Here is a 15340-nt window from a genome sequence, read left to right as displayed (position 1 = left end):
CTCCTCCGTTAGACTCCTTCGACCTGAGGAGATATTGTGCTGATCCTGGAATGATTACTGTTTCCGTGTCAGAGATTCATCTCTGTGTGCCGAGCACATAACATATGTGATAGTGTCTGGCATGGAGGCATATATTTCTCACTCTTATTACCAACCTAAACCTTTAATACAACCTGTTTTCGTGGTATACATGATAGAGAAGGTACTTGAGCCTTCCATCATGCACTTTAGATTTCTGCCCAGAATCATACCAAGTTTTTCAACTTGCCAAGCACTCCTTCATAAACAGAAAATGTCAAAATCTTTAAAACTCTAACTCCCCTCGAGACTTCTGGCATTTCCAATAGCTTTACTTCTTTATTTCATCCTGATGGCACCACAATCATCTCATCTGTCTCTAAAGCTGAACTCTTCTCTCAAATCTTTGCTAACAACTCCACCTTGGATGATTCTGGGCTTGTCCCTCCCTCTCCTCCTCCCTCTGACTATTTCATGCCTTCAATTAAGATACTTCTAATGTTTTTCATGTACTCGCTGGCTTAACCCTCAGAAAGCTTATGTACCTGATGGGGTTGGTTCCTCTTATCTTTCTGAAAAACTGTACTTCCGTGCTTGTATCTTGCCTGTAAAAACCCTTTCAGCTATGCTTATCGACTTCTACCTTTCCTTATTGCTGGAAGTTTGTCTACATTCAGCCTGTTCCTTAAGAGTGTGACCGTTCTAATCCCTCAAATTACCGCCCTATAGCTTTAATCTCTTCCTTGTCTAAAGTTTTTAATCTATCCTCAATAGGAATATTCTCAAACATTTGTCACTTCACAATCTTCTATATGATCGCCAGTATGGCTGCCGTTAAGGCCGATCTACTGGTGATCTTCTGGTTTTCTTTACTGAGTCTTGGTCATCCTCTTTTAGAGATTTCAGTGAAGCTTTTTGCTCTTGCGTTAGACATATCGAAAGCTTTTGATAGAGTCTAGCAGAAAGTTTTGATTACAAAACTATCATATACGATTTCTATGATTCTACAACTTTATCTCAAGTTTTCTTTCCGACTGTTCTATTGCAACTGTTGTAGATGGCTATTGTTCTTCTAAATCTATTAACAGTGGTGTTCCTCAGGGTTCTGTCCTGTCACCTACTCTCTATCTGTTATTCATTAATGACGTTCTTAACCAAACTTCTTGCCTTATTCAGTCTTACACTGATGATACCACCGTACACCTTTCCACGTCTTTTCACAGACGACCAACCCTTCAGAAAATCAACAGATCACGCAGTGACGCTACAAAATGCTTGATTTCTGATCTTTCTAAGATTTGTGATTGGGACAGAAAAAATCTAGTAGTGTTTAATGCCTCAAAAACTCAAATTTCTCCTTCTATCAACTCGACACAACCTTCCAGACAACTATCCCCTCTTCTTCAATAACACTTAACTGTCTTTCTCTTCTACACTGAATATCTTTGGTCTGTCCTTTACTCATAGTCTAAACTGGAAACTTCACATCTTATCTCTCTCTAAAATAGCTGCTATGAAGTTAGGCATTCTGAGGCGTCCCCTCCAGTTTTTCTCTCCCCTTCCACTGCTTACTCTGTAAAAGGGCCTTATCCGTTCTTGTGTGGAGTACTCTTCGCATGGTTGGGAATTCCATTCACACAGTTTTATTAGATAAACGTGGAATCAAAAGCTTTTCGTTTCATGAACTCGCCTCTTCTGACTGACTGTCTTCAGCCTCTTTCTCACTGATGGAATATTGCATCTCTTGCTATCTTTTATCGCTATTTTCATGCTAACTACTCTTTTGATTTTGCTAACTGCATGCTTCCCCTCCTCCTGTGGCCTCTCTACACAAGACTTTTCTCACCCCCTTTTCAGTCAAACTCCCTAATGGAAGAGTTAACCAGTACTCTCAATCATTCATACCTTTCTCTGATAAACTCTGGAACTCTCTACCTGGTTCTATATTTCTATCACCCTACGACATGACTTCTTTTAAGAGGGAGGTTTCAAGACATTTGTCCTTTAAGGGGACTGGTAATTAAGTCGGCCTTTTTTTCCCGTTCTTGGATAAAAAGAAAAAAGAAAATACTCTCCCCTCAGTTTCTTCTCCTGCTCTTCCTTTTTTTTTTTTTTTTTTTTTTTTTTTTTTTTGTCCCTCCCACACTCACCTGCGTCCCTCACCACAGCACTTCACATTTTATATTCCATTTCCGCCCCTCCCTTCTTTGGTTTCTCTTTGTTGACAGCCTGCTTTTCTCTATTGGTACGGCGGAAATAGTCTCAGATATCCGTCAGTTTATGGTAAGTGTGTGTGTGTGTGTGTGTGTGTGTGTGTGTGTGTGTGTGTGTGTGTGTGTTATGGTTTCTCAAGTAGTGTAAGGAAAGTGTGCATCAATTTTAGTTCTCTGGTGTGTTCTAATATGTTAGCTTTGTGTCTATGATTGTATGGGAACAGTAAATGTATAGTGCTTTAAGCTTGCCAAATCTCTCTCTCTCTCTCTCTCTCTCTCTCTCTCTCTCTCTCTCTCTCTCTCTCTCTCTCTCTCTCTCTCTCGATGTGTCGTATTTCAGCAGGGCGTGTGCTGCCTGCCGTCCCTGCCACCACAGGAACCACGGAGGAGGTGCTCCAAATGTGTGTGTGTGTGTGTGTGTGTTAGGGGGCGAGAAGCGCGTGCGTTCGTGGGTGGATGGATGGCGGAGGGATATGAACCATGCCATCTGAGTCTTAATGACTTGAACGGTCTTTAAAGTGGATAGTGTAAACTAATGAAATAGATATGAACTGAGAGAGAGAGAGAGAGAGAGAGAGAGAGAGAGAGAGAGAGAGAGAGAGATTGACTATGAAATAAGTGAGGCATCGAATCTAGTCATAACCCGTGCCCCTGACAACAGTACGCCCCGCAGGTGGCACACGCCGACCGGTTCCTGCACCTTCTTACTTTAGTCAGGTGACTGCCTCCCCCCCCCAGCTGGCCACAACACATTGCCACAGATAAACACTTCACTCCTCTCCTCCCTCCCTCCCTCCCTCCCTCCCTCCCTCCTTCCCCCCGTGGGGTTCGTGCCTCTGCTCACGTTCGTGTCCTGAGCGAAGTTGTTTTGGTGGTTGCATTAATAAAGAAAACTACATTCCTTGTGGCCTGTGTTGCTCAAGCCGCACATATTCTTTCCTCTTCTCGTTCACCTTTTTGAACTCATACAAGGCGGCACGTGCCCTCTCAACCGTGAAAAAGTAAGGACTGGAGGAACTACGCCTATTAAGCCCTTTTTTTTTTTTTTTTTTTTTTTATTTTTTTTTTTTTATGCTCTTGGCAGTTCTCCCTCTTACATGAAAAAAAAAAAAAACGCGTGTTTACTTCAAGTTTTCTATTTTCTCAATTTGATGGCTGGGCCTGACTGATTGTGTTTAGGTTTTTATTAATTAATTGACTAATTATTGAACATTTAGGTGGTGATTCCTTAGATGTTTGTTAATTCTTCATTATTATTTTTTTATTAATATAAAATGAGGACTTGTTGACTGAGCAGGTGTTAGCTAAGGCAATTAACTTATAATTAATGAGTCAGCAGTGAGTGAGTGAGTACTTTATCGTTGCATAGTTGTCAGTCATATAACAGTCATATCTTGTGGTAATCAAGAGTGAGTCATTGCGTTATCCTGCTCCCACTTGCCCCTCTCCCTCACAACATTCGCTAAAACAGGATAACCCTCCCTTCCCTTCCGCTGCTCTCCCCCGTCCCGCCTTATCTTATCGACTCTTTATCGTCACGCGATGGATATTGCACAAACTGTCATAATTTTAAATACTTTAAACTCTGATAAGGAATATTTACCAAAGCCACTGATTTGATCATTCGAGTTCTCAATTTTTATTTTGCTTTCAAGACCTTCGAAAATTCTAGTAAACTTCACCAGATCTTGTTAAGAATATTGTGCTGATACTACCATTCTCTCTCTCTCTCTCTCTCTCTCTCTCTCTCTCTCTCTCTCTCTCTCTCTCTCTCTCTCTCTCTCTCTCTCTCTCTCTCTCTGTGTGTGTGTGTCTGTCTGTCTGTCTGTCTGTCTGTCTGTCTATCTATCTGTGTACGTACTTAAGAGATTAGATTACACTATGACATGGTTTAGAATCGTTCATAATGCTCTCAATCAGCAATCAAATGATGAAAAATTCTGTAATCTTGACGACACTCATAACACCGAAAACATTTATGTTCTCCCTCACATTTATGACACACACACACACACACACACACACACACACACACACACACACACACACACACACACACACACACACACACACACACACACACACACACACACACACACACACACACACACACACACACACACACACACACACACACACACACACACACACACACACACACACACACACACACACACACACACATACATACACACACACACACGAGAGAGAGACAGAGAGAGAGAGAGAGAGAGAGAGAGATTGTCTCATTACCGAAAATTGAAATGGAGACTTGGCGGCCAGGAATAATACCACTGTAAGTTTTGGAAAACAAGCAACTTTTTTTTTTTTTCGGCTGAAGAACTTAAAGTAATAATAATGATAATGAAAATCCAAGCAATGCAAGTCCTAACCCTGACTTATGGAGACTAAAGAAAACACAAAGAAAGGGCAAACAACAATAATGTTGATCTTTAGGAGGCTTTTTGTTCTGATTTACTCTGTAGAAGCTGCTGTAACGTTAATATTAATGAGGTGTGTGTGTGTGTGTGTGTGTGTGTGTGTGTGTGTGTGTGTGTGTGTGTGTGTGTGTGTAATTTCACCACCACGGTCGTCTGCTGGTCACCCAGCCAGTCTTCCCCATTACGGAGCGAGCTCAGAGCTCATAGACCGATCTATGAAACCACAATACACTCCACACACCGGGAAAGCGAGGCCACAACCCCTCGAGTTGCATCCCGTACCTATTTACTGCTAGGTGAACAGGGCCTACACATTAAGAGGCTTGCCCACTTATCTCGCAGCTCCCCGGGTGTGTGTGTGTGTGTGTGTGTGTGTGTGTGTGTGTGTGTGTGTGTGCGTGTGCGTGCGTGTGTTCGTGTGTGCGCGCGGCGCGCGCGCGTGCGTGTGCTTGTGTGTATGTGTGTGTGTTATTATTTTCCCCTTTTCCTTTTCTCCTCCTCCTTCTCCTCCTCCTCCATTATCTATTATGGTTGCCCTTTATGGCAAGGTTCTCTAACTGGTGTTCGTGAACCTCCAGGGGTTCACTAGAAGATTCCCAGGGGTATTTAGATGACTAATCTAATAATATCCTTTGCAGTACCATTGCATATTGAGTTAGTGTCAGTCACTGCATTAACATTCGGTTCGATGTCAGATTACTGGGGGTTCGGGTAGATGGTCTTATCACTCAGGGGGTTCTTACCGAGAAAAAGGTTAAGAATCCTTGCTTTATGGCAACAACTACTACAACAGCTGCTGCTGATGATACTACTACTACTACTACTACTACTACTACTACTACTACTACTACTACTACTACTACTACTACTACTACTACTACTGTTCTTATCGTCTTGCTTTAGTCCAGTAAGATTCACATTCTTTGCTTTTCTTTTATGTTTTCTCTGCGTAGCAAAGGTTTGTGTGTTTATTAATATCACTCACGATGTATTCTCGCTCTTTGCCTACATTTTCATTCTCTCTCTCTCTCTCTCTCTCTCTCTCTCTCTCTCTCTCTCTCTCTCTCTCTCTCTCTCTCTCTCTCTCTCTCTCTCTCTCTCTCTCTCTCTCTCTCTCTCTCTCTGTGTGTGTGTGTGTGTGTGTGTGTGTGTGTGTGTGTGTGTGTGTGTGTGTGTTTTACCCTCGTAAATATTTCTACGCTTTCCTCAAGTCTGTTCGGTGTCGCCATACACACCCTCTCACAACGAACCCTGAGGTACTCCAGGATACCGCCATAGCTTTACTAGGGCTTCACCGTGCAGCGGCGTGACGTAGGGCGCCCTGGACCTGCTGATGTCAGGAGAGGAGCGGAAGGACGGGACGGGTAGTGTGGTTTGCCATGACTCACACTAGTGGTGGTGGTATAGTAGGAAGGGCGAGGCGGGCAGTGTGATGGCGAGAGTGGATTTGTGGTTCTGGTTGTGGTTGTGGTGGAGGGAATGGTTAGGGAGGAGTGAGTATGTCATCAATCCTTTAAACTTTCCTATATGTTCGTTTTGTAGTTTGATTTATGTTTTCTTGAGTCATTCTTATAATTTTCACGTGTGCGTGATTCTAAGTCATGTGTGTGTAATGCAGGAATGGTTGAAGGAGCGGGCAGGTGAGATGATTGCTTATGCGGTGATGGGGATCAGGTTGGACGGAAGGTAAAGTGGTGAAGTTACGCATTCTCATTTGGAATTGTGTGGCTCAGCAGAGAGGAGGAGCAGGAGAAGGGAGTTGAAAGAATAGAAGGTAGAAGATAATAACGTTAAATGAAGTTGGGAAAGAAGAGGTGACGTTTAACTTGGTTGGGGTAAGGCAGGCGGGGATGACCCATGGATCTACTTCCTATCCCCATTCCCTCCTTTGAAGTGGTGATTAGGTGCAAAAAAATACTTCCAACCCAAACTGAACCTGTTCTTTGACCCCCCCCCCACTCATTTCTCCCTCTTCCTCTCGTTCTCTCCTTTTCCTGCTTTAACGGAACCATCCCTGCTCCTCTCCTCTCTCCTAACCACCCCATCCCTCTCTTCCCATCCTCATCACAGTCACTATGACCTCCCATTAGCCTAGTCACTCCACTCCCTCATACTCTCGTTCCTCTTCCCACTCCCCTTCCCTTCCTTTTCTTCCTTTTCTCCCAACACTCACCACTCTAGCCCACCTTTCTCCTCCTTGCAGAATATTCGAATGTTTTTGATAACTTAATGGGATTTTACAGCGTTCATGGCTTTGTTGGGTTGAAGTGGTATAGTTTTTCGTTTGTGATTGCTGCATCAAAACGTTGAGATGAGTGGGAAGGGAGAGAAGGGAAGGGGAGGTGCAAAACAAAATATATGGCTTGATTAGCGATTGTGACTGTTTCCCAGCACATCGATCCCCACATCTCTTATTCCAGTTTGTGTAAGATGATACGTAGGCTCAGAAAGGCATAGGTCATCTGCTGTTTGTACTTTCTTTTGTGTTCTTTTTATGTCCCTTTGGTTTAAATGTAAGGTCTGTTTATGCGCCGAGATGACCGATCTTATGAGTGGTCGGTATGGGTAGGTATTATGCATAATGTATCATTTGAACATTTATGGTACATAGATATATTATTATGTGCACGAGTATTATATTGTATAGATCCTTTCTGCATTTACTGTGCATGTGTGCTATGTTGTGTAGGTGTGGTTGTATATATCCTGCCAAAATTTACTGTACATGGGAGTAGTGTTAGTGCATATGTGTATTTCCTGTATCTTTTCAACATTTTTTTTTCTGCATGTGTGGGTTGATTTTTTTTTTTTCAGTATTTATTTCATACTCTTACAACAGCAAGAGGAAGAAAGACAACCTCAGTGTGAAGACAGAAACTGTAATACGCCGCAATAAAGCTAACATTTTTTTTTCATTTCTTCAAAACTATTACGAGTCCAGAAAATAAAACATAGCATGAAGAAACGGTTACATAAAGCAGATTATGTACGGTACGCACACAGATGTGGAAGAATAAAACTAGGAGAGCCATGCAACAGGAACAACAGTAATCATCATGCAAGAAGTAAACAATAAGCACTTGAGCGGCGAAAACAGACAAGGGTATCAAACAAAGCAGAGCGAGGCCACACCAATACCAGCAGGAAGAACACCTTTTTTCTTCCCCTTCCCTTATTCCCCTGTATCCTTCCCTTAGTGCCATTCTGCCTCTTCATCTTCTAACCTGCCTCCCCTACCCGCGTCTCACCTCGCAAAGAACATAGCAGGATCTGGGGGGAACGGTGTTGGGGCATGGTAGGTGAGATTGAGTGCTGGTATTGTAGCGGGAAGGTAGGTATACGCGTCGCGCTTAATGAGAAAACATCAGGAAATCGCCACTGACTTACGTTCATAAAACAACACTAGGTATTTTTAATTTTATTTTCTCGTCCTCTCCCCTCTCTTCCTTTTTTTTTTTTTTTTTTTTTCCATCTGAAAACAACAACTTGCGAGGGAGGGAGGGAGCTAGAGAAGGTGATGGTACAGCCAAGCGTATCCATATCGTAGTAATCTCTCTCTCTCTCTCTCTCTCTCTCTCTCTCTCTCTCTCTCTCTCTCTCTCTCTCTCTCTCTCTCTCTCTCTCTCTCTCTCTCTCTCTTATAATGCCGTCTTCATTTCAACATGTATTCCTCGCCCCGTCTTTCTCCTGCCCTCATCCTCATCCTCCTTCTCTGTTACAGCGCTGGCCTCTCCTGCTCATCGGTTCCTTCTGATATATCATCTTGTCTCGTGCGGTGTGCTATACGAGTATGTTATACTGACTGTGTTGTTACCGGATCTCTCTCTCTCTCTCTCTCTCTCTCTCTCTCTCTCTCTCTCTCTCTCTCTCTCTCTCTCTCTCTCTCTCTTACTCTCTCTCTCTCTCTCTCTCTCTCTCTCTCTCTCTCTCTCTCTCTCTCTCTCTCTCTCTCTCTCTCTCTCTCTCTCTCTCTCTCTCTCTCTCTCTCTCTCTCTCTCTCTCTCTCTCTCTCTCTCTCTCTCTCTCTCTCTCTCTCTCTCTACGTGATTAGGCCGAGCAGCAGCAGTAGAGTAGCATGCAGCAGTAAACAGTTCTTCATTTCATAGTCCTCATGAGCCCTGTCCCGTTGCGCTCATCCTCACTCCTCCTTTTGTACACCTGCAGAAGCGAATGACGTGCACCCGCCTAGCCGTAGCCAGGGCCCTGGCCGTACCAGCAGTGGCGTCTGAACGAGTCTTCCCTCACGTGACAGGCCTAACACCTCCTCCTTCTCCCGTCGCCGCCTCCTACGCCCAATCCCCACTCACCACCCCTGACGAACACTGCCTGCACGTGAGTGTCCGCTTGTCGGTGTCCCGTTTTTCGTGCGGTGCCAGTAATCGAAATTATGGGGAAGGTGGGAGGTAAGGAGAGAGAGAGAGAGAGTGGTTTTTTTTTTGGGGGGGGCGGTTGGAAAATGAACAAGGAAAGCCAGGGAGGGAGACCTGTCAAGAAAGGAAGTAAGGAAGGAGGGAGGGAAGTGCAAACGAGAGAAAGACGAGAGCAGAAAGGAATTACTTGACTGTAATGGAGATATGACTTAGAGCGGCAGGAACAACAAATGTGTCTTGTTGCGCGGAACTGCTGCTTATTTCGGTATGATGATGGTAGCGGTGAAGGCGTGTTGGACATATGGTAGGAAGGGCGTCGGGACATCAGAGTGGGCGATGATTAATGAAAAAAGTGTTGTGAGAGAAGCCAGTGTGCAGGATGAGTGGGTACCTGCCTGGCCCATAGCTCTATCCTTACAATTTTACACTCACATGGTCAAGACCCATCAAACCCTGCGGCGCCCCCATGAGCAGACAGACTCACGCCGGTCACATTTGCAGACTTCAGCAATGAACCGTCAAACCACTGTTTGTTTACCTTAAGATCAGCTGCCCTGCGTGTGTGGGTGAGCAGGTCTTGGGCTCAAGGCCGCGAAACCAGGCACCCTGGGGCGCCCAACAACTGATCTGGACGCGCCAGATGCCTCCGTCCGGTCCTCCCTCGCCTGCAGGAATCACCATCCTTTACTTTCTTTCCTTTAAAGAGAGAGAGAGAGAGAGAGAGAGGAAGCCTTTGTTCTTTTTTTTATGTTATGGCCTATAGCACCTGTAGTCATACTAACTGTTCAGTTTCCGTCCATTAGTGGCGCAGGCAATTTTATTTATAGTGGTACTCATATTAGGCCCCATATCACCACCCAAGGGCATCTTTGGTGTAACCACCTAGAACCTAGAACCTGGCTATCATGGTGACATGTAGGTAACTTTAAACCACACAACAAATGGCATAGCTTCAAAGTGGTATGTGGTGGGATTCGAACCAACGCCAAATCTGGGACAAATGTCTTGAAACCTCCCTCTCAAAAGAAGTCAAGTCGTAGGAAGTGGAAATACAGAAGAAAGCAGGAAGTTCAGAGTTTACCAGAGAAGGGTATGATGGAGAATACTGGTTAACTTTTGCATTAGGGAGTAGGACAGAATAAGGATAACAGGAAAAGGAAAACCTTGTGCAGCAAGGCCACAGGAGGAGGACAGGCAAGATCAGTTGAGCAATTAGCACGAATATAGCGATAAAAGATAGAAAGGGATGCAACATTTCGGCGGTAAGAAAGAAGTTGAAGATATTCAGTTAGAGGAGGGGAGTTGATGAGACAAAAAAATTTCATTGCACCCTATCTAATAAAACGCTGTGAGTGAAACCTCTCCAAGCGTGCGAAGAGTAGTCCATACAAGGATGCATAAGGCCCTTGTACAGAGTTAGCAGTTGGAGGGGCGAGAAAAACTGGCGGAGACGGCTCAGAACACCTAACTTCATAGAAGTTGGTTTAGCAAGAGATGAGATGTGAAGGTTCCAGTTTAGATTATGAGCAAAGGACAGACCGAGAATATTCATTGTAAAAGAGGGAGACAGTTGAGTGTTATTGAAGAAGAGGGGATAGTTGTCTCATAAATAGAGGAATTGAGCTTTTGAGGCATTGAACACTACTAAGTTTTCTCTGCCCCAATCAGAAATCTTAGAGAGATCAGAAGTCTGGCGTTCTGTGGCGTCCCTGTGTGATCTGTTGACTTCCTGGAGGGTTGGTCTTCTCTGAAGGACGTGGAAAGATGTAGGGTGGTATCATCAGCGTAGGAGTGGATAGGGCAAGAAGTTTGGTTAAGATCATTAATGAATAATAGAAAGAGAGTGGGTGACAGGACAGAACCCTGAGGAACACCACTGTTAATAGATTTAGGAGAAGAACAGTGGCCGTCTACCACGGCTGCAATAGAACGGTTGGAAAGGAAACTTGAGATAAAGTTGCAGAAAGAAGGATAGAAACCGTAGGAGGCAGTTTTGAAATCAAAGCTTTGTGCCAGACTCTATCAAAAGCTTTTGATATGTCTAACGCAACAGCAAAAGTTTCACCGAAATCTCTAAAAGAGGATGACCAAGACTCAGTAAGGAAAGCCAGAAGATCACCAGTAGAGCGACCTTGACGGAAGCCATACTGGCGATCAGATAGAAGATTGTGAAGTGACAGATGTTTAAGAATCTTCCTATTGAGGATAGATTCAAAAACTTTAGACAAGCAAGAGATTAAAGCTATAGGACGGTAGTTTGAGGGATTAGAACGGTCACCCTTTTTAGGAACAGGCTGAATGTAGGCAAACTTCCAGCAAGAAGGAAAGGTAGAAGTCGATAGACATAGTTGAAAGAGTTTGGCCAGGCAAGGTGCAAGCACGGAAGCACAGTTTTGAGAACAATAGGAGGGACCCCATCAGGTCCATAAGCCTTCCGAGGGTTTAGGCGAGAGGGCATGGAAAACATCATTACGAAGAACTTTAATTGCAGGCATGAAATAGTCAGAGGGAGGAGGAGAGGAGGACAAGCCCAGAACCATCCAAGATAGAGTTATTAGCAAAGGTTTGAGAGAAGAGTTCAGCTTTAGAGACAGATGAGATGGCAGTGGTGCCATCAGGATGAAATAAAGGAGAAAAGATGAAGAAGTGAAGTTATTGGAAATGTTTTTGGCCAGATGCCAGAAGTCTCACGTGGAGTTCGAGTTTGAAAGATTTTGACATTTTCTATTTATAAAAGAGTGTTTGGCAAGTTGAAGAACACACTTGGTATGATTCAGGCAGAAATATATTTAAAGTGCATGAAATTTAGGAGATGGAAGGCTCAAGTACCTTTTGTGGGCAACCTCTCTATCATGTATAACACGAGAACAGGCTGTGTTAAACCAAGGTTTAGAAGGTTTAGCTTGAGAAAAGGAATGAGGAATGTACGCCTCCATGCCAGACACTATCACCTCTGTTATGCGTTCAGCACACAGAGATGGGTCTCTGACACGGAAACAGTAATCATTCCAGGAAAATCAGCATAATACCTCCTCAGGTCCCTCCAACTGGTAGAGGCAAAACGTTAGAGCCACCTCTTCTTTGGGGATCTTGGGGAGGGATTGGAGAAATAGGACAAGATACAGAAATGAGATTGTGATCGGAGGAGCCCAACGGAGAAGATAAGGTAACAGCATAAGCTGAAGGATTAGAAGTAAGGAAAAGTCAAGAATGTTGGGCATATCTTCAAGACGGTCAGGAATACGAGTGGGGTGTTGCACCAGTTGCTCTAGGTCATGGAGATAGCAAAGTTGAAGGCTAGTTCACCAGGATGGTCAGTGAAGGGAGAGGAAAGCTAAAAGTGGTGGTGAACATTGAAATCTCCAAAAATGGAAATCTCCGTGAAATGCTAGAGTGACAGAATTTGTTCCTCTTTGGAAGTTAAATAGTCAAAGAATTTACTGTAGTCAGAGGACTTAGAGCAGAGATAGACAGCACAGATAAATTTAGTTAGAGAGTAACTATTGAGTCGAAGCCAGATGGTGGAAAACTCAGAAGATTCAAGAGCGTGGGCATGAAAGCAAATCCAGTCGTTGAGCACAAAGATGCAACATCCAGCTTTGGAACGAAAATGAGAATAGAGAAAGTAGGAGGGAACAGATTAGGGGTCAGTACCTTCAGACAGATGTGTTTTGATGAAGAAAAGATGATGAGATTTAGTAGAGGAGAAGTGGTGTTCCACAGATTGAAAATTAGATCTAAGACCGCGAATGTTGCAGAAGTTAATGAAGAAAAAGTTGAGGGAGATGTCAAGACATTTTGGGTCACTACCGGATGTGCAGTCCGACCTGGGGACATTTCTGGTACCCTCCTCTAGAAGGGGACACCGAGGGTGGATTTGGAGTCAATTTTTAAAATTTCAAGTGAAGGGAATGTGTGTTGTAAGTGCATGTAGTTTTGTGTAAAGAAGGAGAATTGTCTTTAGAGCGCAGGCTGCGACTGCCCCCTTGAGTTATGAGACACAAATGGAAACATTCAGCTAAATCACATCTAGTTTTAATGGAAAGTTCGCAGCACCTCCTGAACTGATCTGGATCAGAATTGGTCCGTAACAGAACTAGTGCTATTAGACCTCACTAGGAGTTAATTATCGTTTCGGTAGGTGTCTACTAACATCTCCATATATATATATATATATATATATATATATATATATATATATATATATATATATATATATATATATATATATATATATATATACACACACACACACACACACACACACACACACACACACACACACACACAGAAATGTCCTCAGGTCGGACTCCTCTTTTGATGACAACCCCAAATGTATTTTTCTACATCAACTTCTGCAACATTCGCAGTCTTAGATCTAATTTTCAATCAATGGAACACCACCTCTCTTCTACTAAACCTCATCTACTTTTCCTCACCGAAACACAGCTGTCTGAGTCTACTGAGAGTAGCCCCTTCTCTGTTCCCTCCTACTTTCTCTATTCTCATTTTCGTTCCAAAGCTGGATGTTACGTCTATGTGCGCAATGACTTAACTTGCTCTTGTGCCCACGCTCTAGAATCTTCCGAATTTTCCACCATCTGGCTTCGACTCAATAGTCATTCTCTAACTAAATTCATCTGTGCTGTCTATTTCTCCCCTAACTCCTGTGATTATAGTATATTTTTTTTTACTATTTAACTTCCAAAGTGGAGCATATTCTGTCCCTCTACCCTTTCGTGGAGATTTCCATTTTTGGAGATTTCAATGTCTATCACCAACTTTAGCTTTCCTCTCTCTTCACTGACCATTCTGGGGAACTTTCCTTTAACTTTGCTATTATCCATGACCTGAGCAACTGGTGCAATACCCGATCCATCTCTTTGTGCTGAACGTATAACAGTCTAACATGGTAAAAAAAAAAAAAAAAAACATTCTTCATTCTTTCAATCTAAATCTTTTAAACTTTGTTGTAATACAGCCTGTTCTCGTGCTTTACATGATAGAGAGGTTACCCACAAAAGGTACTTGAGCTTTCCATCTCCTGAATCTAACGTACTTTATATTTCTGCCCGGAATCATGCCAAATATGTTCTTAAATTTGCCAAGCACTCTTTCATAAATACAAAATGTCTAAAGCTTTCAAACTCAAATTCCCTTTGAGACTTCTGGCATCTAGCCAAAAATATATCCAATAACTTCACTTCTTCATCTTTTCTTCCTTTATTTCATCCTGATGACACCACTGCCATCTTTTCTGTCTCTAAAGCTGAACTCTTCTCTCAAACTTTTCCTGACAACTCCACCTTGGATGATTCAGGGTTGTCCCTCCCTCTCTTCCTCCCTCTGACTATTTCATGTCTTCAATCAAAATTCTTCGTAATGATGTTTTCCATGCCCTCGTTGGCCTAAACCCTTGGAAGGCTTATGGACCTGATGGAATCCCTCCTATTGGTCTCAAAAACTGTTCTTCCATGCTTGTACCTTGCCTGGCCAAATTCTTTCAACTTTGTTTATCAACTTCTACCTTTCCTTCTTGCTGGAAGTTTGCCTACATTCAGCCTGTTCCTAAAAAGGGTGACCGTTCTAATCACTCAAACTACCGTCCTATAGCTTTAATCTCTTGCTTGTCTAAAATTTTTGAATCTATCCTGAATAGGAAAATTCTTAAACATCTGTCACTTCACAATCTCTATCTTATCGCCAGTATGGCTTCCGTCAAGGACGCTCTACTGGTGATCTTCTGGCTTTCCTTACTGAGTGTTGGTCCTCCTCTTTTAGAGATTTCGGTGAAACCTTTGCAATCGCGTTAGGCATATGAAGAGCTTTTGATAGAGTATGGCATAAAGCTTTGATTTCCAAACTGCCCTCCTACACTTTCTATCCTTCTCTCTGGAACTTTATCTCAAGTTTCCTTTCCGACCGTTCTATTGCTGCTGTGGTAGATGACCACTGTTCTTCTCCTAAATCTATTAATAGTGTATTCGTCAGGGTTCTGTCCTGTCACCCACTCTCTTTCTGTTATTCATTAATGATCTTCTTAACCAAACTTCTTATGTTAATGCCACCATACTACATCTTTCTACGCCCTTTCAGAGAAGACCAACCCTTCATGAAGTCAATAGATCACGCAGGGACGCCACAGAACGCCTGACTTCTGATCTTTCTAAGATTTCCAATTGGGGCAGAGAAGATCTAGTAGTTTTCAATGCCTCAAAATCTCAATTCCTCCATCTATCAACTCGACACAACCTTCCAGACAACTTTCCCCTCTCCTTCAATGACACTCAACTGTATT

The 15340-nt window shown here is 43.1% G+C and overlaps 1 protein-coding gene across 2 annotated transcripts in view; it reads left to right on the top strand.

Moving 5' to 3' along the window:
• The window catches only part of LOC123516413 (zinc finger protein 704-like), a 165681-nt gene that overhangs the window by 93043 nt on the left and 57298 nt on the right, over positions 1–15340 (top strand). The window contains exon 5 of one of the 2 annotated variants that reach the window (XM_045275676.1): positions 8837–9004. The exons of the other annotated variant lie outside the window; for it this stretch is intronic. Coding sequence (XP_045131611.1) covers positions 8837–9004 — 168 coding nt within the window. The remainder of the gene's footprint in view (positions 1–8836; positions 9005–15340) is intronic. 2 annotated transcript variants of the gene reach the window in all.

The sequence above is a fragment of the Portunus trituberculatus genome, chromosome 41 (genome assembly GCF_017591435.1).
Source record: "Portunus trituberculatus isolate SZX2019 chromosome 41, ASM1759143v1, whole genome shotgun sequence".
NCBI classification, from domain to species: Eukaryota; Metazoa; Arthropoda; class Malacostraca; order Decapoda; family Portunidae; genus Portunus; species Portunus trituberculatus.
Note: the sequence above shows the minus strand (reverse complement) of the source record. Positions and strands in the feature narration are given on the sequence as shown.